Here is a 24,397-nt window from a genome sequence, read left to right as displayed (position 1 = left end):
TTCCTTTCAGCAAACCCTTTGGGGACGCAGTTTCTATCAAGAATTATTTCCTGAAAAACCTTTTGAGTCTCTAAGCGTCTTAAGTTCTAAATGTCATCAGACACCGTCTGCGACTCTCCAGCTGGAATATAATATTTCCCAGAACGGTAGAGGGCCCGTGCCTCAGTTTCCCCAGCTGTAGGAGGAGTGCAGGGAGTTAGGAGGCTTACCTTCTGGCACAATTAGGAGGCCCAAGGCCAGGCCCTCTAGCACCCAGGTTAGACGCCAGGGGGCGGGGCCAGCCGCACCGCTGGAGAGCCGGCACCGCCCCATTCAGGGAGGGCGGGGCGCGCAGCTTTGCCCGCTCCAGACCAGTCTGGGCTCCCGCCGGGTCCTAGTGCCGCACGTTCACACCTCCGAGACCGACCCGGACCGGCGTTCATTCGACCGCCCTTGGCTGGCCGGTGCCCGGCAGGTCTCACAGCTGCGCTGGTCGCGCTGCTCGGTGGCTTCAGCTCGCTATGAGGAATGCGCACGCCCTGGTTCTTTTCTCCCTGGTTGCCCTTTCTGGGCTTGGTGAGTTCTTTGGGGTGAAAGAGGGTAGGGCGCTGCGTGGGGCTGGGCTGGCCACAGGTGGGAGGAGGGGGGGCTCCCTGCACACCGGGGGGTGGCCCAACGTTGTCCCGCCGGTCTGAGGGGGAGGTGGCGCTGAACCAAGTCCAGGGGCCACCCTCTGCCCCTCCTGGGGAGTGCCTTTGGCGGGGCCGCAGCGCAGAGCCCGAGGGCTCGACGGCGGGGACTCCCATCCCTCCTCCTCCTTCACCTGCGGGGTCACTTGCCTGCGAGAGTGAGAGCCTTGGCGGAGCGGGTGCGAACCCCCAGCAGCGACCCCTCTGCTCAGCCCCAGAGCACTCAGGTGGGGAAACTTACGTGGAAAGGGGGGCGGGGGGGGCAAAGAGGCTCGCCCAGAAGCCCGGAGCGCCAGCCTTGCAAACTCTCTCAGGGTTTTTTTGGTGGGGGTTGGGTGGGGGTGGGGGACAGGCTTTCCAGGAACCACTGTGAACTCCATTGCCTCTGGTTTACTCAGGGGATTGACTGGCCTTGTCATTAGGAAAGCTTCCTTCTCTGACACTTGTGGAGGATTGCCCTCTCGGGGCCTCAATTTCCCCACCTGAGCCCTGAGGAGCCTTCCAGGCCCAACCCTCTGGCCCAGTCTTGTCCACTGCGCCTTACTCTAGTGTGGCTTGGCCTCGCCCTGAACAGAGACCTGCTACAGGGGGTGTTGAGGTAGGGGCCTGGAGACCTAACCCGGTAACACCTGTATTTTTAATTTCAGAAAAAAAAACTTTTTGTTGTTTTTATTCTTTACTTTCATAGTTATCAATATATATAACAACCAAAATATATAAAATGTGCAATGTTTTTTAAATGTAACCAAATTGTCACATTCATCCATGGATTTATAATACAAGAATAAAAAATGCACCTTCATTTCTATATTATTTTCATTTCATTTAATTATTAAATAAAATAACAAACCAAAATCTTATTTATAAAATATAATAATACAAATTTATTTGTTTATAATTTTAGTTTGTGTGAAATTGAACAAAATAATTTTTTTCTTTTATAATACGAAGATAAACTTTGCATTTGCTGCAGAAAAATACTGGTGCACTCTTGCAATTTACATTTTTGCATCTGTCTCTGTGTGTGACCTCAGGGTAATGGTGAAGACCATCCAAACGGGTATCTATCTCTTCCAGGACCTTTTCTCCTTTTGTTAGCAAACTCAAGATCAGTAAAGTTAGTAGAAGGTCTGCCTCTTTTTGTTGGTCTATTATTTTTTCCTTCAAGAAGAAGAGCTTCGGCAATGCTCATTTTCAACTCTTGCAGACTTTGGATTCTTTTGGTGGGGAGGGGGAACTGAAGGCTCTCACAGTCTCTACGATAAAGTAGTCAAGAGTTCACAACAGTCACATCTATAAAATGAAAAAATAATTTGTGATAATGTTTTTTCAATTGGATGTGAATTCTGTACAGTGCAATTATCGAGTCTATCAAATCAAGCAGTGTACCCCAAAACTGCTCAAATTCCTGGCTACTCAGTGCAAGAGGTTATTGGGATTTTGCAGGATTGCATAAAGATTTGATTGGTCGACTATGTGAGTAATGATATCCTTCGAGAAAAATGTCTAAAGTATCCAACAGGATGTTTTACTACCCCAGAAGAATCTATTTGTCCTAACCATTCAGGCATAGGTCTAGCTGTGCTGTCTCCAGAAATGTGCCGGCAAAGAGGAATTCTTGGATTTCTTGATGTAGATGGTTTTGGACTTGAAGTTATTGGAATTGATTCTTCAACAACTGAAGTTTCTAACTCATCTCCACTAGTATTATCATTACTAACTATGAGGTCTTCTAATTCATCCAAATCAGAATAATTAGGCATATATTCACTTCCTATCATGGGAAAAAGTAAATATTGTTGTCAAAATACTTTGAATCGTAATATAATTAATATTTTATATTGTAAAATTAAAAGTTTAAAATATAATATATATTTTATTTACCAATTTCATCCATATTAGCATCTGGTTCCTTGTCTGAGTCTATACTGTTTCCATCTAGGTCATAAATTTGCCATTTTCCATAAAACAAATCACAATCCATACTGTGGTAATTTTTGTCACCGTTGATTCAAAAGACGAACGTAATGAATTCATTACATTTTGAAAAAGTGAAAATATATAATAAATATGTTTTTAAATTACACCTTTGACATAAAAACTACAGTTTTATGAACACAATATCAACACTAAAACTTCACTAAATTGAAAATTATAAAATGCACTGAACGCCAACGACCGCTTAACCTCAAACGCACTATCGGTCAAAACATGCGCCATTGTTCAAGCATTTTGCCGCTAAAATGCACGACTAGCGGTATGCATTTGTACTAGTAAAGTGGGACGATTTCGTCGACATCGTTGTCGGCTCCAAAAGCTTCCTAATTTCGGTTCCAGACACGTTTTAATTAAATGTTACGAAATGTCGCTCTCGGCGTTACAGGGCTAGGGATGTGTAGGAGATGGGTCTGCACACAAGTGTGTGTCCTAGCTCTGCCTCCATCTGCTTGGTGACCCTGCCTCAATCCTTTCGCCTCTCGGGGTCTCAAGGTCCCCAGCTGCCCCGTGGGGTGGCATGCCCTGGCTCCCCACTTTCTGTCTGATTCACCCGCGGAACTCAGATGTTGTGTGAGCCAGCTACAGTTTCTTAAACACCCACGGGGGTCTACCTGCATAGATTCCTGGGCCCCGCCCTAGGCCTACCAGATCAGAATCCTAGAAGTGGGCCTGGGAATCTGCCTTAACACAAGCAGCCAGGTGATTCTCTCACACGGTTGGAAAAGCACTGAATCAACAAGAAGCTTCTACAAGATCGTGGGGAAACTTCATGATCTTCTCACCCCATGGTCTTTTCCTTGTTTTTCCATGAGCTTTATGATCAGTTTTTTGTAAAAGATCAACTCTCATCTTTTTAAAAATTGAGGGGGGGGCAGGGAAGTGGTTTGATTTTGATAGCTGCCTTTTAGTACACACACACACACACACACACACACACACTCACACATACTCACTGCCCTGGAGTCGAATCTAACTCATAGTGGCCCTATGGGATAGAATAGAACTGCCCGTGTGGGTTTCCGAGACTGTAACTGCGTACAGGAGTAGGAAGCGGCTGGTGGTTATGAACTGCTGACCTTGAAATTAGAAGCTCAACTCAAAACCCACTATGCCACCCTCACCCCCTTCAAAAGCCACTCAGCCTTCCAGTCGCCCACTTACCAGAAAGATTCCGCGAGGACCTTTAGATTTCGAGATCGGATAGACCTTTTCCAACTGTGCACACACTCGCCCTGCTTGGCCGCTTACTCTGTGGTTTTAACACCTTTCTGAGGGGAGCTGTTTGCCTGGAGAAGGCTGGTTCCCAGGGAAAGTGAGGCCCTGGCCAGAGGCTGCCAAGGAGGGCCCCCACTTCTTCATTCGAATCTTTGGGTCACGACTGACCCCTAGTGGTGGCTTCCTGATTTAACTGTGTGTTCTCACCCCCAGCCGTGTCCCAGAAGCTTCCACTCAGTTTGGGCCACCCCAGTCATTTGGACCTAAAAGCCCTGCCCCCCATTACTTGAACCAGTCACCTGCAAAGGCTAGACATAATGTACTGGTCCATGATTGCCCCCTCTTGTTGAGTGATGGAAGGAGTGTTCTAGCCCACACCCACCCTGGTGTCCCTCCCGCTCCGCCCCCCAGCCCCTCTGCACACACATGTCCAACCACAAGCTGGCTCATGCTGCCCTTTGTAGAGACAGGCTCCTCACCAGGGAAGTTAAAGAGGGTGGGGGGACTGCAGTGGCTGTGCCCTCGATTGCTGGGGTGGGGGGGACGGTCATGGCGGTGCTTATCACTCCCCCACCCCAACCCCTACCCTGCCCTTTGGTCTAAAATGTCTTAGCTAAGAAATAGAGAGTTAGGCTAAACCCTAAGCTGGCCTGCCAAGGTGTGGGCCCCAGCCCTCCTCCAGCACTGCTGGGCCCAGAGTAGTCTCGAATATACCCAACCTCCAAGCCAGACTCATTGCTGTGGAGCTGATGCCAACTCATCGTGACCCCATAGGACAGTGGTTCTCAACCTTCCCAATGCCGCAGCCTTTGATACAGTTCCTCCTGTTGTGGTGACACCCCCCTCCCCCATAATATGATTTTCATTGCTACTTTGTAACTGTAAGTTTGCTACTGTTATGAACCGTAATGGAAATAAATATCTGGTATGCAGGATGGATTAGGTGACCCCTGTGAAAGGGTCGTTCCACCCCAAAAGGGGTCACAACCCACAGGTTGAGAACCGCTGCTATAGAATCTGGTAGAACTGCCCCTCTGGGTTTCAGAGACTGAAGCTCTTTATGGGAATAGAACGTTCCATCTTCCTCCCTCAGAGAGGCTGGTGGTTCCCAATCTTCCTAATCATATCCCAAAGCATAACCACGACCCCACTGGGACATACCAGTAGTCTCTGTGAAATGGGAGTTTAGTCCAAGAGTACCGGAGGGAGCCAGATACAACCCGGGGCTACAGACTGGCTAGACGCCAGAGTATTCAAGCCGCTGGCCTCTGGCAGGGAGTTTGGACTTAACTGAGACAGTTAAGTTTCAGGGGACCATAGGTCCAGGGTATGAGTGGCAGGGCTCAGAATCTAGGCCAAGCAACCACAGGGCCCCCCTCTGATAGCCCAGGGTAGTCTGGGAGAAAGACAGTAGGCAGCAGATGTGCTGGGAGCGTCTTTCACAAGGCACTAAATATTGCATCTGCTCCAGATAGGCAGCCAGTTGGAAAGTGCACAGATCAAGCTGCCTGTTCCCCCTCACTGTGCGTCCAGCCCAGCACCCACCCGAGAGTCCACTGTGGACCTGCTTCATCAGGTTGACCCAGGCTCCAGGCCCTCTGGCCCCACCCAATGATGGGGTGGCTCGGCAGGACGCCTAGCCCTGGAGGAGAGGATGGAAAACCACTCTCTTGCCCCAAAGCCAGACAGCCCTTCATCAGCAAGCCCTGCCCCTGCCCCGAATCCCTGGCTTCTTCATTCTTTCCCCACCTGTCTTCTTGCCCCAGCACCATTTCCTCTGCCCACCCTGTCTCTTGTCCTGTTCCTGGTCCCCTGCACCTCGGTGTCTCTGATCTTCCTCTCCACTTTCCTTTTGTCCAAGGTGGGTCCCGCCCACACTTGGCATATTCTCTTTGGACCTCACCTTCACTCTCAGACTTGTGAGGGAAATGAGACAGGCGGCAAAGAGCTGGGTGGGGGGTGAGGGGTGGAGAGGGGCTGTGGGAGCCCAAGTAGGTCAGTCTACCAGGAGGGTTTGCATTTGAGCTGGGCCTTGGATATGGCTCTGAGATGAGACCTCACCTTTAAACTCCAGAGCAGAAGCCAACTGACAGCTGGCCCCTGCCCCTTGGTACCTCTAAGCAGTCCGCTCATGGGAGCCCTGGTGGCTTAGTGGGTTATGCATGGGGCTGGAGTTCAAATCCACCAGCCCCTTCCAGGGAGCGAGGTGAGACTGTCTGCTCCCATAAAGATTTGCAGCCTCGGAACCCCTAGGGAGAATTTTTACTCTGCCCTGAGGATCACTCTGAGTCAGAATCAAGTTGATGGCGGTGGGCTGGGTTTTGAGTTTGGAAGGCGCCTCATGAGGCATGGGCCGTTTTCTGGCAGAATCGTGCCTTCCATGTGGGGTTCCTGCCTTCACCTCCCAGGCAGCACTGGCCCTCCATCATGGGAGGCTTGCATGTCACTCTGGACAAGAGAGACCAGGGAGAGAGTCCTGGATTCAGACACTCTGCCCATGGAAAGCTGTTTGAACACTGTCCAAACAGCAGTGCCCTGCCCTGCTCATGGGGTCCCTCTGAGTGAGTTGGGGGCCAACTTGACAGCATCCCCTAACCACCCGGACCCTCATGCTCTACCATCTGAGCCCCACACCCCCACACCCCATATTCCTTCTCTGTCCATCCAACTTTGCAAACAAAACAGAGGTCTGGCTCACCCCTCTGCCCTGTGATACTGCAAGCACTCTGAGGGAAGGAACTGCTTGTCATTGTCCCTGCATACAGCACTGTTTCTGGAACAAGAGAAGACTCACAGCCAAGGATTTGACTGTCTTGGAGAAAGCAAGCTTCAAGGGGGTGGGTATCTGTGTGTGGGGGAAGTCAGAGTCTCGAGTGTCTGAGGCTAAATGGGGAGAGGTGGGAGAAGATCAGCAGGCACCCAGGGCAAAGGGCCTTAAAATGCCAAGCCAAAAAAAAGAGGACTTGATGCAAAGAGCTTAAGTGGAGAGCAAATGCTTTGAGAATGATTGGGGCAGGGAATGGGAAGATGTGCTTTATACAATTCATGTATGTATATGTATGGATTGTGATAAGAGTTTTATGAGCCCCTAATAAAATGTAAAAAGAGAAAAAAAATGTCAAGCCAAGACATTTGGCTTTAACTCTGCCTAGAGCTCTGAGAGGTGTGGGTACAGAAGGCTCCCAAGTCCAGTTGGTGTTGTAAGACTACGGTGGTGTGCATGCAGGTGAAGTGGAGGTGGGAGGGGTCAGTGAGGAGGCCATTGACACCCAGGCTGTGACCATGACCAGAGGGATTGAGATGGGCAATCAGGCTGAGAGATGTGGAAAGCAGAAGCGACACGCCTGGGGGACCACTTGGATGAACAGCATCAACAGCCAGTTTGGGGGCCGTGGTTGGCAGCATGGGATCCGCTCGTTGCTAGAGGAAGCAGGAGGAGGGGGAATACAGGCTGGGCAGAGAGGGCTGCGCCCATGTGGATGGATTGAGTTGAAAGAGAGGCAGGCAGGCCTGCCAGCCCCACAGCTACTTCACCCTAGGCAAACCCTCCCCAAACCCCCCAGTCCTCTCCTTCACTGCCGTCAGCCTCAGGGAGGGTCAGGGGGACAGGAGCCAGCAGGTCTGACTGTGTGCTTTCCCAGGGGACTGCCGCAAGGCCAACACTGAGGAGAAGCTGATGGACAACCTCCTCAACAAAACCCGCTACAACAAGCTGATCCGCCCCGCCACCAGCGCCTCTCAGCTCATCTCCATCCAGCTGCAGCTCTCCCTGGCCCAGCTCATCAGCGTGGTAGGTGCCAGCAGCCTGGCCCCAGGCTCCCTCCCGAGGAGAGGCAGGGTGGGCTTGCGAGCAGCGCCTCAGGAAAATGAGCAGCCACGTAGCACGCCCTGGATGACTCCCTTCCTCTTTTTCCATCTCTCAAAATTGATTAAACTTCGAGGGCCTAGACCTCCATCCCTAAGTGGTTTGTTTTGTTTTGTTCTTTTCACACATGCCAAATGTGATTCCACATGGTGGTCTTCTGGGCCTGGGATTTCCCTCCTTCCGCTCCTGTAAAGAGTTCCCGTCTCAGACACTCACAGGGGACATTCTGCCCTGGCCTAGAGGGCCCCCCTGAGTCGGCGTGGGCTTGATGGCAGCGAGTTTGCAGTTGGGTCTCTGCGCGTTCTGGCTCGACCGTCTGCCATCACCGACAGATCTACAGAGCTCACATGGATTAAAATGCTTTGGTTACAAGGAAACGACCACCCAACCAAGAGTGGGTAAAGCAGTGTGCCCATTTATACATGTATTCACCTCACAGGATGGTAGATGGCCAGCTCCCAGGCTGACTGGCTCTCTAGCTCAGTGATGCCAGGTGTCTGTGGGTCTCTTGCTTTCCCCTCACATCACAAGCTTGCAGCCCCAACTTCTAGCACATAGTTTTTCAAGTGACGATGTGTGTTCAGAAATGGCACCCCCCTTACTTGGGTCCCTTTTTGAACATGAGGAAGACTTTCCCAGAGAATCTACCCGCTGGACAACTCCGAGCATCTCATTGGCCAGGGTTATAGCTCTTGCCTAAACCTCAGCCGGTCACTGGCCAGAGACAGGGAATTACTGTGGTTGGCTTTTTAGATTTATCAATACATGGCAAGAGGCTGAGAAGGACTCATGAGTATTCAATGTCTAATCAACTTTCTTTTTTAACAAAGAAGGGGGGTGACCTTCAGTGGGCCTCCGATGAGCCTACCATAGGCTCTGCCTCAGTGGGACCTACAACATAGCCATAGCTCCTCCTCCTAGCCCTCCTGGCCTCAGCCCAACACCTCCCTTAGCAGATGGCGTCACCAGTCCCATACTTGTTGGGAGAAATAGGAACCAGGCTATGGATGTGGATGGGTGCAGAAGTTCAGGTGCAGGGGCCAAGCCAGAGGCAGCCTGTGTCCTGGCCTGGCTGGGCTGAGCGAGGGTGCATGGATAAAGGACGGCATTCCCTGGGGTTCAGAGGGAGGGAGGAGTTCCCGAGTTCACCAGCAGGATGTCTGGTCTTGATGTGTGACTATGTGGAAGAAGGCTGAGGTACTGCCTCTGCATTGGATGCAGTCTAGGGAGCCAGGGCCCACTGTGACCCTTCCTTGGTGTGGCGCTTCCCAGAGCATCACCCGTAGCACCCTGCAAGCAGTCCTGAGGAGCAGGCACTAGAAGAGAGCGCAGGGTGCTGTGTCCAGCTGTGAAGGAGGGCCTGAAGGTGCCTGAAGTTTCTGGCCATAATACAGTTGACCCCCTCTAAGCCCTCAACAAGACTTTTGCCAAATTAATAGTTACACACCTTCTCTGGGGTCCACAGAGAACACAAGAGTGGGGGCAGGCAAAGAGCCGTGTGCACTCTCCATCTCCACTCCACAGCCAGACTAGCAGGAGAAGGGCTTCAGGCCTGGCATCTGAGCAGTGGGGGTCCAGCCAAGGGAAGTGTGGCTGAGCCCAGCTGGCCTGGGGCTGTCCCTCTGAGGACGGGGAGTGTGCAGGCTGGCAGCTCTGGCCACCCTTCCAGACTCAGGCTACTGAGTCCAGCTCTGCTCTGTGGACCTGCGCAGCAACAGGGGCTGGCAAGACGTGAGAGCACGCGGCTCCACACTTGGCCCTGTGATAGCTCTGTGAGCCGAGGAGTCCCTGTAAGTTTGTATATAGAACAAATACCAGAGTTTAGCCAGTTTCTTTTGCTTCTGTTTGGGGGTGGTGGTGGTATTATTTGTCTTGAGAGAGGAGGGTTATGGGTACACAACCAGTTTTAAAATGGAAGTTTCTAGAAACCAGGCATGGATTTTTTTGTGTGTGTGTGGGGTAAGACGAGCAGAGCTTGAGAAGCAGCGCTTTGGAGGGTCCCGGGCCCTGGACTGAGGTCCTCCAGCCCACACAGCAGCTGCTGGGAGCGGGGGAGCGAGTGAGGAGCAGGGCCGAGGCCCAAGGGGGTTTTCTAGTGATGCACGCACTCTGTATGTTGGGCGGCCTGGGGAATGCGTTTGTTAAAACTGATGATGCTCTAGACTTGAGGTCCAGACATGGCATTGTCTGTAAATGACACCTCAATGAATCAAAAAGATTTTCTTTAACAGGCAGCTAAGAATTTTTAACTGGTTACAAACCGGTTAGCTAGCCAGCCCAGTAACTTGTCGCAAAGGAATCGTTCCACAGAAGCAATCATGACCCTGGACAAAAATGTAAAGGGAAAAAAATCCATCGGAGGCCTTGGGGAGCTCCCAAGACTTGAGGGGCCAGAACCCAGGAGGACAAGCACACACACTGAGGTCAGGTTGCTTTTCTCCTCGCTGGATGGTTCATGAACAGTAAGCAGCAGGTGCTCTGCATCTCCCCGTGTGACAGGCAGCTGCCTCTTCCCGTGCAATACAAGCTGCATGCTGGAGACAATGATGGTGAAGGTCGGAGTCGATGGATTTGACCCCACAGGGCACCTGGTCACCTGAACTGCTCCCAACTCTGGCAAAGTGGGCATTGTTGCTACCAATGACCCCCTCTTTGACCTGAGCTACCTGGTCTACATGTTCTGGTGTGATTCTACCATGGCAAGGTCAATGGCACGGTCAAGGTTGAGCACGGGAGGTTTATCATCAAAGGGAAGTCCATCTCCATCTTCCAGGAGCGAGATCCCAGGTGAAGCTGATGTCGAGTGTTTGTACAGTCCACTGGTGTTTCACAACCACAGAGAAAGTTGGGGCTCACCTGAACGGTGGTGCCCAAAGGGTGATCACCTCTACCCCTTCTGCCAGTGCCCCCAGGTTTGTAATGGGCGTGCTGCGTTCTGTTATTTCCTTCCTGTGTATCTCACTAAAGCATGCAGGTCTGTGAAAAAAGAAGGAAAGTGGAAATATCTAGACAAACCAAAGAATGAAAGGATAGAAAACAATATGTGGCATGAGAAACTGTAACCGGAGCTCCCAAAAAAGAAGCCAGAAAGAAGACAGAAGCACCATTTGAAATGAGACTGACTGGGAGTTTTCCAAAAGGAACCAAAGACACTGATCTACAGATTCAAGATGCTCTGTGAAACCCGTGAGGGGGACATTGAAAGAAAACTACACGCAAGTGCATGCTTCGGCAGCACATATACTCAAATTGGACAGCCACACCCAAACCCATCACATTCAAACTCCTAAACAAAGACATAGAGGAATTTGTGGAAGCATCCAGGTTGTGGGGGAAGGGGCTAGAGTCATGAGGAGATAGATTACCTTCAGAGAAGCAACAATAAAAACTGAGTTGAAAATAGAAGCCATGATGAGGGCAAATAATGTACAGATGTGCTTTATACTATTGATGTATGTATGGATTGTGATAAGAGTTGTATGAGTCCCTAATAAATGTTTTTTAAAAAAAAGAAAAGAAAATAGAAGCCAAAAAATATACTGATGCTTCGAAAGTTCTGTTAAAAAAGCTGAAAATCTAGGCTTCTAGAGCCACTAAAAATATTCCTTAAAAATCAAGATGAAATGCCCTTCTCATCCCTGCTTGGGTCACTTCTGTGGCTTCCCTCACATACAGAATAAAAATGTAACTCCTATCCCCTCACAGAAGGGTTGCAAGGAAGGGATGGGTCAATCAAGGTCAAATATAGCACCGATGAAACACAGTATTCCTCCGGTTCCTTGAGGCTTCCTCATCCCCACTATCATGACCCCAGCCCTGCCTTTTACTATGGACTAGGCCGGAGCATGTACACAGGTACAGATAAGAGCTCAGGACACAAGGAATCCAGGTCAGAAGCCCCTCAGGAGTGGAAATGGGAGTATCGATACCACCAGCATAGGGGGAAGGTGGGGAGAGGAGGAGGGAAGAAACCTCAGGGGAATGAAGACAGCAGTCGGTAAAAGATTTGAAAATAATAACATAATTTATCATAGAAAAAATGGGAAAAGGAAAAAAAGTTAAGAATTAAAGTACAATAAAATTACCACTTGGCAGCCTCAAAAACAAATTATCACAGGGTCATGAGGGTGGGAGGGAGAAGGAGGGTAAAAAGAGGAGTTGATACCAAGGGCTCAAATAGAAAGTAAATCTTAGAAAATAATGATGGCAACATATGTACAAATATGCTTGATACAATTGATGTATGGATTATTATAAGAGCTGTAAGAGCCCCCAATAAAATAATCTTAAACAAAGCATAACTCTGTCACAGGATTTCCAGGAAGAAGGATCCATTTGTGTAAAGGCAGGAGTGTGTTTGAAAATAGCCAAGAGACAAGTGTAGTTGAAGAAGGAGGAGAGGAGAGACATAACATTATAAAGCTAATGATGGACAGGCCACCAAGAGCCCTGCAGGCCACAGGCAGGTTTTCACTTGGACTTGGGGAGGCTCTAGAGCAGTGGTTCTCAACCTTCCGAATGCCACGACCCTTTCATACAGTCCCTCGTGTTGTGGTGACCCCCCTACCATAAAATTATTTTTGTGCTACTTCATCACTGTAGTTTTGCTGCTGTTATGAAATGGGTGACCCCTGTGAAAGGGTCATTACACACACACACACACACACACACACACACACACACACACACACACAAAAGGGGTCGTGGCCCACAGGTTGAGAACCTCTGCACTAGAGGCTGAATGAAGTGACAGTCTGAGGAATTGAGCTGTCAACAGGATCACCCTGATGGCTCTATAGAGAATAGACTCAGAGCAGAGCAGAGCGGGGAACCCAGTTAGGAAGCTGCTGGAGGACTTCAGGTGGCTGATGATGGTGGCAATGGAAAGGGACAGCAGCAAACCCCTGGGAGACTCGTGTAGGAGAGATCCCAGCTGCAGAGTCTACTGATGGGTCTGAGAGAAAGGGATCCAGGTTGGCTCCCAGGTTTCTGGCTGGTAGAACCGGATGGGTGCTGGAGGGAGGACAGGCTGGTAAGTGGGGGTGGGGGTGGGGGGAAATCATACTTTCTCTCAAATGTGCTGGGTGTGAAATGCCTTTGCCACTCAGGGGATGTTGGGTTGGCAGAGAGTCACCTGAGCCTTGTCTGTGGTGACGTGAGGTTGATGTGTGAAGGTGTGTCCTTCCTGGTGGACTGATGGTCCCGTTTCCCTCCCCAGAACGAGCGAGAACAGATCATGACCACCAACATCTGGCTGAAGCAGGTAAGTGCCCTGCAGGGTGTCCAGTCAGAAGACACTCCTCCAGGGCTGCCCCTAAGTGGCGACTGACCTGCCTGTGACAGGGCCTGGCTTATCTGCTCAGGAATGGACCGACTATCGCTTGGCTTGGGACAGTTCCCACTACGAGGGCGTGAACATCCTGAGGATCCCTGCAAAGCGTATCTGGCTACCTGACATCGTGCTGTACAACAAGTGAGTGGCGGGGCCGGGCCTCTCGGTGACCCTCTAGTTTCTGGGGGGTGGGGGGGGAGGTAAGGGCCTCCAGTCCCGTGCCCCATCTGTGCTTGACCAGATCCAGGCCACTGAGCCAGAAGAAGAATTAGAGATGAACACAGTGAGCACCGTGAGGGCACTCTCTGTCACTCGGCACAGCTAGGACGGGACTAGCTCCCATGTCCCCACGCCCCACCCCGACCTGTGCTCTATCTGTCCTGCACACTCCTCTGTCTCCTGAAACCACGGTGCTTTTGTCAGCGTCAGCAGCACTGGGTGACTGCAGGCAGGGCAGCTCTGAGCCAGAACTGACTCCCTGGGTGTGAGTTTTGTTTGGGCAGATGGAGGCCATGAGCGAGAGTCTTCCTGGATTGCAGTGATACCCAGAGAAATGTGAGATGGTTTGAACCTGCTTCTAGGCTGCCGTTCATGTTCCTAGGAAATTCCCTTTATAGTTAACTGAATGGGGACAGCACAATTAAAGGTCAGTCTAATTTTACTATGGTGAAATTTTACTATGGTATTTGGAAAACATGTACACCAAATTCTTATTTAAGTACCCACCTCATTTCCCGCCCCCCAGCCATTTGATTGGTATATAATTCACATAGCATACAATAGTTTCATCACCTCAAGAAGAGTTATACAGCCATCAGCACCGTCCATTGCAGATCCACCTCACCTTAACAATTCTTTATTAATTCGGTGGCCTTGATAGCAGGTGATGTTGTTTGCCTACTTAATAGCCATTTTCCTCTTTTTAAAAAGTGATAGTTTAGTCCCAGTTGTCCTTTCTTTTTCCAGTTGAATCCGGAGTCAATCCTGCATGTAAGTCACTCCCAGGGGCTCTGTACTTCCAGGGAGGCTTCAGCAAAGGTGTATGGGTAGCCAAGTGTGTGCCTGGGAGGGAGACCTGCTTCCAGGGCGGATCAGACCTGGACCCTACAGACGACTTGACTCTGGTGTATTTTATCTTTGATCTTGCCTACATGTGACGTTTCTGTCCTCTCTGTGCACGAGGATTGATCATTCTTTTTAAAGAACTCGACTGTCCTAACCCTAAGCAAAACATCCATGTCCTCTTCTCCTATTAAAGCCAATGTGGAACAAATACTTGGTTGAATTTTCTGACAGCAGATTCCGAGGACCAAGATGCAGCCTGAGTTCTTTACAACTCCAGCTCTGCCCGTTCACATGTATTCTGAGAGCTGGCCTAGTCACTCTGAGTGCAAGGTTAGAGGAATTAGTACCTGAAGGAATCCATCTTTTAAAAACAACAACAAACAGAGAAAGCATGTTTATTTTTTGGAGAGTTTTTTTAAATTAAAAAATCTTTCAAGATTTGTTCTGTCGCATCTATTAACCAGTCAAGGTCATCATTCTTAAGGATCGGTGTTAGAATTTAAACAAAGCCCTTATTCCATTATCTTCTGCAAAATCTCCTGTAACAGCAATTTTACTGCAGGGAAACTTTGTCTCTATTACCCTTTCTCTTCACTACAGGAAGCCTGTCCACTCCCCTTTAAAGGAAACAAGCAAACAAACAAACCCATTAAAAAATTATAACAGAATAGCTCGCTTGCCAAAATCCAGCATTTAAATCTAATCTTGGGAAGACCTGACCTAGTTACTCATCTGAAATTCTGTTTCCCCATTTCCCTGAATTATCTAGGCTTACAGGGACTCACTGGCCATTGCTCTACGCATGACAAGGGAAGTAATATTGGCACATATGTGCCAAATGTAGTTTTTAACGGTGTCTGGGTGCAAGCACCCACCCACTAGTTTTCTAATCCTGGAGGACCCACTTCACTTCTCTGCACCTTGGTTTTTCCATCTGTAAAACGGGAGTCGTAATAAAACGTGAGGCTTCAGTGAGCAATTCCAGGTGAGGCCTTCAGCCGGTCTCCCAGTAGGGTCTCCCCAGTACGCAGCTGCCAGGCAAACAGAAAGTGAGGGCACAGAGTGGGGAGCTGTGAGATTAGAAGGGCTTCTTGGGGCGTTGGAGAGCACGCCGGGCCTTGCCCACGCCGCAGTTAATGCCCTTTCTCCTCTGCGCCCTGCGCCTCGCCCACAGCGCCGATGGGACCTACGAGGTGTCGCTGTACACCAACGCGGTGGTGCGCTCCAACGGCAGCATCATGTGGCTGCCCCCCGCCATCTACACAAGCGCCTGCAGGATCCAGGTGAGGCACTTCCCCTTCGACCAGCAGAACTGCACCCTCAAGTTCCGCTCCTGGACCTACGACCACACGGAGATCGACATGGTCCTCAAGACGCCCTCGGCCAGCATGGACGACTTCACGCCCAGCGGCGAGTGGGACATCCTGGCCCTCCCGGGGCGGAGGACGGTGAACCCGCAGGACCCCAGCTACGTGGACGTGACTTACGACTTCATCATCAAGCGCAAGCCGCTCTTCTACACCATCAATCTCATCATCCCCTGCGTGCTCATCACCTCCCTGGCCATCCTGGTCTTCTACCTGCCCTCAGACTGCGGCGAGAAGATGACGCTGTGCATCTCCGTGCTGCTGGCGCTCACTGTCTTCCTGCTGCTCATCTCCAAGATCGTGCCGCCCACCTCCCTGGACGTGCCGCTCATCGGCAAGTACCTCATGTTCACCATGGTGCTCGTGACCTTCTCCATCGTCACCAGCGTCTGCGTGCTCAACGTGCACCACCGCTCGCCCAGCACCCACACCATGGCGCCTTGGGTCCAGCGCTGCTTCCTGCGCATGCTGCCCACCTTCCTCTTCATGAAACGCCCCCACGGCAGCCCCACCAGGGCCCCGCAGCCCAGCCAGGTGCCCGTGACTGCTTCCGAGGCCCCCTCCTCGGCCGTGGGTCCCACTGGTGCCGCCCACCTCTACGGGAACGCCATGTATTTTGTAAACTCTTCCTCTGCGGCACCCAAGTCTCCCTCGGACTCCGACTCGGCGGGAGTCCCCAGGGAGTTAAGGCTGAGATCCTCGGGAAGGTTCCGGCAGGATGTGCAGGACGCCTTGGAGGGTGTCAGCTTCATCGCCCAGCACATGAAGAGTGACGATCAAGACCAGAGCGTGAGTCAGTATGAGCCAGCCTGCCCTCCTGCCTGTGGGGAAGCGCCGGGGTCATGTCAGCCGTCTCAGGTTACCCACGGGGTATTCATGCCACACACACACACACACTACACACACATACCACACAGCACACACACAATACACATCACACACATACTCATATAACATACATACATATACAACACACATATATACATACACCACACCACATACAACACACATAGACCACATCACACATACCCAGACACAGCACACACACACATATAATACACACAACACACATACATATACATACCACACACTACATGCAACACACACAGAACACACCACACATACACATCCCCACACATCACACACATACACAGACAACACACACAAAACACATACAACATACATCACACACAACATACACACCACATCACATACAACACACACCACATAATAGACATAACGCACGCACCCACCACACCACACACAATACATACCGCACACATACATACACACACCTCACCTACATATACCACACACATCACACATATACACCACCACCACCACCCCCAGTTGTCATTCCTTAGGAACTGCCTCTGATTCATGGTGGCCCCGTGTATGTCAAAGTACAACTCTCTCCAGGGGTTTTCAATGGCTGATTTGGGGGAGATCACCAGGCCTTTCTTCTGAGACACCTCTGGGTAGATTTGAACTTTCTGTTAGTAGCCAAGGGTGTTAACCATTTATTCCACCCAGGGACTCTGAGGACTCTCAAGTACTTTGAAGAAGGGATTTAGAACTATAATTCATGAGTTTTATTTTATTACAGGTGGTGTAGTAGTTGCGTGCTGAGCTGAAAACTGCAAGGTCGGCAGTTCAAAATCACCAGCCACTGCATGGGAGAAAGATGAGGTTTTCTACTCCCATAAGGAGTTGCAGTCCTGAAAACCGACAGAGGCAGTTCTACTCTGTCCTGTAGGGTCTCCATGAGTTGTAATTGGCTCCATGGCAGTGAGTTGGTTTTTAGGTTTATGTGGGGGGAGGGGCAGTGAGAGAAGAAAAGGAATGCGGTGGCCTTGGTTGTTGGTTGGTTGGTTGGTTGTTGGTTGGTTGTTGGTTGGTTGGTTGTTGGTTGTTGGTTGGTTGGTTGGTTGTTGGTTGGTTGGTTGTTGGTTGGTTGGTTGGTTGTTGGTTGGTTGGTTGTTGGTTGGTTGGTCGGTTGGTTGTTGGTCGGTTGGTTGTTGGTTGGTTGGTTGGTTGTTGGTTGGTTGGTGTTTGGTCACTCCAAAAGCAGATCCTGAGCTGAGCCTTGGGTGCAAGTAGTTTGCATGGGAGGCGACCCCAGGAAGCATAGTGAGGCAGTGGGGAAGACGAGACAGGGTGGGCGGTAAGCCACTGTCAGGGGTCAATGAGCAGGTCGACGCTGTGGGACAAGCATCATGACACTGGATGTGTGCTCCACCCTCTATTGCTAAAGACAGCCCCCCAGTCCCTCCCCCCCCCCCCAGCATCTCTGCCCTCGGGGTGGTGGCAGCTTGCTGAGAAGAGGGCAGTATCCTGCCGAGAAGCTCGGAGGTACAGGCTCTTGGAGAGGGAAGCTGCTGTGGGCTGGAGATTGGCTGCCCCACCTGGGGAGACCACAGGCCAGCTGGGCAGCCATGGAAAGGGCTCCCATCCTCTTCTGTAAAATAGCAAGGGGGGGTAGCTTTTAGGAGCGCAGGGAGGCCCATGAAGAAGATGACGGCTCCCAGGGAACTACATCATCTAATAGGGTGGCTGGAACGGCAGGATTTTGTTTTTGTTTGTAACGGACAAAGCAAGGAGCCTGAAAGTCTGGCGTCTCCCACGACTGCTCTGACCAAGTAACACTTGTAAGGACAGTTTCCTAATAACAACCGAGCTTGCGTGGCAGCCCCATCTCACATGTTTTTGTCCCAGGCAGAAGCTGCTTCCTACTCCTGAGAGTGCTCAGCTGTCAACACCTTAGCGGATCTACTTCTTTGAGCAGATTCTTTTAAATCATTTTATTAGGGGCTCATACAACTCTTATCACAACCCATATATAGATCAATTGAATAAAGCACGTTTGCACATTCATTACCCTCATCATTCTCAAAACATTTGCTCTCCACCTAAGCCCGACATCAGCTCCTCATTTCCCCCCTCCCTCTCTGCTCCCCCTCCCTCATGCACCCTTGATAATTTATAAACTATTATTTTGAGATTCTCCCCCCCCCCCCACACACACACAGCCTGCTGTCTCGCCCTCTAAGGCTGCACAAAGACAAGGGGCCTCTCCTTGCTTTTCTAAGTCCCAGAGTCCATCTCCCTCCCTAGGCACATTCCCTAGGGATCCCATCACTGGGAAGCCACCCATTAGCACCTAGAGAGAAGGGCAGGGCTGAACATTGTAACAAGGAGAGAATTGCTAACACCCCCAGGCTGAACATTGTAACAAGGAGAGAATTGCTAACACCCCCAGGTTTACATTGTAACAAGGAGAGAATTTCTGACACCTGGAAGGGGAGCTGCTTCTTGCTGCAAAGGAGCCCTGATGGTGTAGAGGTGAGGAGTTGGTCACCCAACCCCAAGGTCAGCAATGTGAAACATCAGCTGCTGTGTGAGAGAAAAACTTCTAATTCCGCAGTCTCAGAAACCTACAGAGGCAGTTCTGCCTTGCCCTATCGGGTTGCCACGAGTCGGCATCTACTCGATGGTCTGGAGTTTAGGTTTTCAGGGTGTGACCCTCAGACCAACAGTACCTGGACGCTAGCTGTTGTGGGGTGTCACTGATTCCTTTTGGCCCATAGTGACCCCTCAGCTGGGTAGAGCCGCTCCACAGGGGTTCCCTGGCAGCTGGGTGAGTGAGCACACAGGGCTAGCTCCCAGGGCAGCCAAGCGCTCCACTGTCTGTGCTCCCAGGGCTCTGTGAGAGCTTGATGGAGATGCAGAGCCTGAATCTGCATGGGGAGAGTCCTAGGCACAGTCCAATGTGAGAAGCACCCCCAAATCTTCAAACTCACTGCCACCGAATTTGGCAGTGACCTTGTAGGACAGGGTAGAACTGCCCATGTGGGCTTCTGAGACTGTGACTCTTTACAGAAGTAGAAAGCCCCATCTTTCTCCCGAGGAGCGGCTGGTGATTTCAAACTGCTGGCCTTGCTGTTAGCAGCTCAGAAGAAAGGCCCGGTGAAACATGCCACGGACACCCAACGGAACGCAGTTCTAGACTGATTGACAACCCCACAAAGCACCGTTCTAGGCTGATTGACAACCCCAGAGAACGCAGCCCTGGTGTGGTACATGATGTCAGCATGAGTTGGAATTGGTGCCATGGTCACCGGCGGCTCTGGTGGGCCGTACACCGTAAAGGGGAGAGTGTGGTCGCCCACAGCCTGGCTGAGCCGACATGCCTCTGAGCTTGCTCTCCTAAAGGCCTCTCGCCCCCTTGGCATGTGTGAGCCTCCTGCTGTTTCTCACAGGAAGGGCCCAAGCAAGACCTAGTATCCACTGGGCCCTGACCACACACCAAGTGCTGTGTCGGGATCTGACCTCTTCCGCAGCTTACATTCCCAGCTTACATTCCTGCTGTCTTAGTTCCCTGTGGACACTGTGAGGGGAAGGCCATCATGCGGGCCTTTCAAATTTACCATCTCATGGTTCTAGAACCTCAGAGTCAGAAATCAGGCCAGGCTAGTCCGACTGGTTCTCTCTCTCTCTCTTTCTTCCCCTCTCCCTCTCTCTCTCTCCCTCCCTCTCTCCATTGCTCTCTCAATATCTCTCCTGATCACTCTTGGCCACTGTGTGTGCGTGTTTTCCCTTCTGACAAGACATACCCAGAATGGATTAGGTTTAGGACCCACCTCTCTCTGGTCTGGCCTCATTAACAACAAACGTCCTATTTTCAATCTGGGTCATTTTCTCAGATACAGAGGTTAGGATTTTAATGTATTTGGTGGGGGTTGGGGTGGGGCACAATTCAATCTAAAACACCCGTACCAGGGCTTTTCCTCAAATTCCCATTTGACCGAGGGCTTGGCCACACGGGACCATGCCAAGCTCTATACCCAGGTCTTTCTGACCTTGCCCTCCCAGCCCCTTACCCTGGTGACTGACGTTCCTGCCTAGTTCTCCCCTTTCAGAGTGGGTCAAGCTTCTCATCACCCATACACTCACCCTCCCTGCTGATCCAGGGGTCACTGTAAACAGCACAGAAATAGCAAAGGGGCCAGGGGAGAGGCAACAAAAGAAAAAGGCTCTTTGAAGTTAGGCTGTCCTAAAGAACTCCAGGAGGCTGCAGGGAGAGCCCCATGTGTGAGCCTGCTGCGGCTTAAGGATGGGGATCAGGTGCTGGTTCTCCTGGGGGACAGACACCACCCCCTCCACAGGCCCTGATGAATTGGGTGGCTTAGGCCACCACATGCCCAACTCTAGAACCTCTGCTGAATCCTGACTTGCGAGCTCAACAGGCACGTGTGGGGTGAGGTCTAGACAGGCGAGGGCCGAAGGTGGATATCAGGGGTCCTGGGTGCTGGGCACACAGAGCTCTGGGCATTTCCCCCTGCCCAGCGGGCTGGGGGGGGGGGCAGGGGAGCGGAGGGCAGGGCATGTCTGGGATGGCCCTTTCTGAAGGCCAGCCAGGTTTCTGTCAACCTCATGCCCGAAAGCGAGGCCTGAGAAGCCCCAGAAGTGAAAGCAAATTGGTATGAAGGCAACTGGTTCCTGTTAATGAAGAGCTAATTAGACAGCCTGATTTCCAGGTTTCCTGCAGGACCTCACTGCCGCACCTACTGAGCTGGGGGGGGGGGGGAGGGGGGAACTCACTGTCCTTTGGGCAGGGTCAGTTTGGGCAGTGTGGGGTTTGGGGAATGGGGGAGGGGGTGAGAGGGGTTTTCAAATCAGCTCACTAAATAGGATGTCCTATTAATATTGCTAATGTTTCTGAACAGCCTGGTCTCTTAGGGCCTCTGCACTGTCATGGTGGCAGGCAGGGGACAATGAGACTTTCCCAGGTAAGGAGCCAGCCTCGCCTCCACCTTAGGCTCACCACTCCAGCACGTGGCCTGTAGGGTGGGTAACTGCACCGGGAGTGGCTGGCTCGGGGAGGGGAATAGGGAAGACCGCATGTTGGGCACCTGTAACTGGCCCCTCTGTCTGCCTACAGGTGATCGAGGACTGGAAGTACGTGGCCATGGTGGTCGACCGGCTGTTTCTATGGGTGTTCGTGTTGATGTGCGTGCTAGGCACTGTGGGGCTCTTCCTGCCCCCCCTCTTCCAGACCCACATACCCCCTGGGGGGCCCTAGGCTGCCAGTGTGTCCACAGGCCCCCAGGGGTGCAGTGAGAGGGTGTCGATGGCCAGCCAGGCAGTGGCTCCTTCCTTCTGGGTCATCCCTGACCAGATCCGAAATGAATCCACAGCCATCAAACTGACCGTGACTGTGGGAGGGGTCAGGACTGTCCTCTCAGAAAGCCTTGGAGGGCCCCCCGGAAGTTGTGGCAGAGGAAGAGGGCTTTGGACTATTTCATCAAGCCTGCCTTCTCTGCTCTAGGCTCTGGGGACAGAAAGGAACTTATGGGCCACAACTACTAAATGCTGGACTGCAGGTCCACACCCCAGGTGACTTCATCCCCCTCCCTCTCTACCTGGCTTCCGCCAGGCTGGCCTTCCACTAAAAATACTCCAGAACCCACCCCCCAAGCTCAGAGCATCTGCTGTATCAGCTACCCAGAAAACAGCCAGCGGCTCTTCCTGCAACTTCGTCACCCAGGGCTCTGCTCTAAAGCGCTTTCTCCTGGAGACCTTTCCTGAGTCAGGCAGCCACCCCTGACCCTCCCTCCCCCTCTCCCTCCCTCCCCCACTCCCTCCCTCACCCTCACCCCGAAACTCTGGCTCCATGGCATGGGGTGGTGTCTCACTCTCCTCTTGTTCAGGTGGAGTAGCGGCTCTCAAGAATGGATGCTAATGAAGCATGGCTCCTGCTCATCCTTGCCGCTCAGACGCCTTCTCTGAGTAGCTGTCCCTGGGTTGAATTGTGTCCCCCAAAAGAGAGATTCAAGTCCTCATTCCTGCAAAAAGTCAAACTCACCCCCATCCCCACCAGTCAATTCTGACCCACAGAGACCCTGTAGGGCAGGGTAGAACTGCCTCTCTGGGTTTCCAGGACTGTGATTCTTCACAAGAATAGAAAGCCCTATCTCTCACCCTCAAAGCACCTGGTGGTTTTGAACTGCTGACTTTATAGTTAGCATCCCAATTCTTAACCACTATGCCACCAGGGCTCTTTCAGTCCCTGAAGGTAACTTTATTGGGAGATAAGGTCTTTGCAGAAGCAATTAGATCACATGAGGTCAGACTGGAGTGCGATGGGCCCTAATCTAACATGACTGATGTCCTTGTCAGAGGAGTCAGAGAGGCAGATGCACAGGGAAGAAGGCCATGGGAACACTGAGATGGGAATGATGCTGCCACAGTCCAGGAACTGCTGGGACACTAGAAGCTGGAAGAGACGAGGAAGAATCCTTCCCTAAAAGTGCACGGCCCTCCCAACACCCTGAATTTGGACTTCTCCAGAATCATGAGAGAAGAAAGCCTTGATGAAGTTGTGGTGCTTTATGATGGCAGCCCTTACGAATGAATCACATGCTTACACAGGGCTTCAAGTCCATCTTGCTCACAGATGATCGGACTTGATAACCCCTCCGTGGCCCATCCTCCCCCCAATCTTTCCCACAATTCCTGACACATACATACCAGGCACTCAAAATATCTATGGAACAGAGGACTTTAAAAAATCCTATCTGAAAAAACACAAAATAAAATTGACATCTTGTGGGAGAATGGTTGTATGAATTTTAACACACGCACATATATTCATGTAACAGCAATCATGTACATTACGCCTTCAAAAGTGACTTAAAATGGAAAAAATATATTTCCCCCCCTCAGCTTTTACCCATTTGCTACCATGATCCTGGTGGGGGGCCAGCATGCTGCTGGAGTTGCCAGGGTTTCAGGCTGCAGGAAGCCAGAGTGGAGAAGCAGGGCACACCCCTGGCTCCACCTGCTTTTGTTTTGTTTTAATTATGGAATAATTCAAACATACTAAGCAGAGAGACTATCCATCCACTGCTCAGTCTCAGCAAGGATCCCTGTGGCCTGGGTTCTCTTAATTAGCTCCAGCACCCTTTGAAAGCCAACAAAATATACCACACCCCTTAAAAACCTTTTTTTAAAACAACAACAATGAATTCATCACATCCAATACGTGAAGTCCCATGTGGGGAGCATGGTGGACCTAGTACGAATAACTGGTTCCTACAATAGCTGTCCAGCCTCCTGGTCCCTCACCGCCTGGCACGTTCTTCCTGTAGGAGCCCTGGTGGAGTTGTAGTTACTGTTGCACAGCTATCGGCAAGGTCAGTGGTTTGAAACCCCCAGCTGCTCTGGGAGAGAAAGATGAGGCTTTCTACTCCCATAAATGAGGGCAGGTCTACCCTGTCCCATAGGGTGACTAAGGGTCTGAGTTGACTCGAAGGAATGAGTTTTTTAGATTATTCATAGTCTAATAAACCTGTTCAGACTGGTCCGGCACAAAGCAGTTTGTGGGGTTCAAAGACCAGAGGGGCGTAGTGATGAGACCACTAGACAGTTGGAAACCCCTAGCCCATTGTTGCCAGTGCAACTTCCTCTTCCACTCCACTTACTCCTAAAATTCTGCAAGTTATGGGGTCCTGCAGATCCTCCTGCGGGGGTAGCCTCCGCGCAAGGGTGATGGGCAAAGGGGGCGGGCCGTCGCAGCAGAGGGGGGGGGCGGAGCGCGGGGGATTGGCTGGCTGGTAGCTGGGAGGCAGCGCCCCAGCGCGCACCGAGTCCGCGCGTCCCCGCCCCGCTCGCTGCTAGGCGTCGCAGTCGGTGGGCTCTGGGAGCCAGGCAGCAGGGAGGCTGTCTCCCCGACGGCTGCTCCCGCGCCGGCACCCACACCTGCACCCCGTCATTCGGATCCGCTGGGCCCGAGGAGCCCCACGCTGCCGCGAGTCTGCGCCCACCCGTCTGGCAAGCCATGGGTACCTGGGGGCTCTCCCAGCTGCGGGCACCGCTGCCCCTGCTG

The 24,397-nt window shown here is 51.5% G+C and overlaps 1 protein-coding gene across 1 annotated transcript; it reads left to right on the top strand.

Moving 5' to 3' along the window:
- The first annotated feature begins 500 nt into the window (after positions 1–500).
- Positions 501–21,592, top strand: CHRNB4 (cholinergic receptor nicotinic beta 4 subunit). The gene is made up of 6 exons (XM_075535557.1): positions 501–555; positions 7,523–7,671; positions 12,965–13,009; positions 13,110–13,219; positions 15,318–16,299; positions 21,452–21,592. Exons 1-6 carry the CDS (start codon positions 501–503, stop codon positions 21,590–21,592), a joined length of 1,482 nt encoding a protein of 493 aa, XP_075391672.1.
- Positions 21,593–24,397: the final 2,805 nt, after the last annotated feature.

The sequence above is a fragment of the Tenrec ecaudatus genome, chromosome 17, assembly GCF_050624435.1.
Source record: "Tenrec ecaudatus isolate mTenEca1 chromosome 17, mTenEca1.hap1, whole genome shotgun sequence".
NCBI lineage: Eukaryota > Metazoa > Chordata > Mammalia > Afrosoricida > Tenrecidae > Tenrec > Tenrec ecaudatus.
The sequence above is the reverse complement of the archived record's forward strand: the minus strand, read 5'-3'. Positions and strand labels throughout refer to the sequence as shown.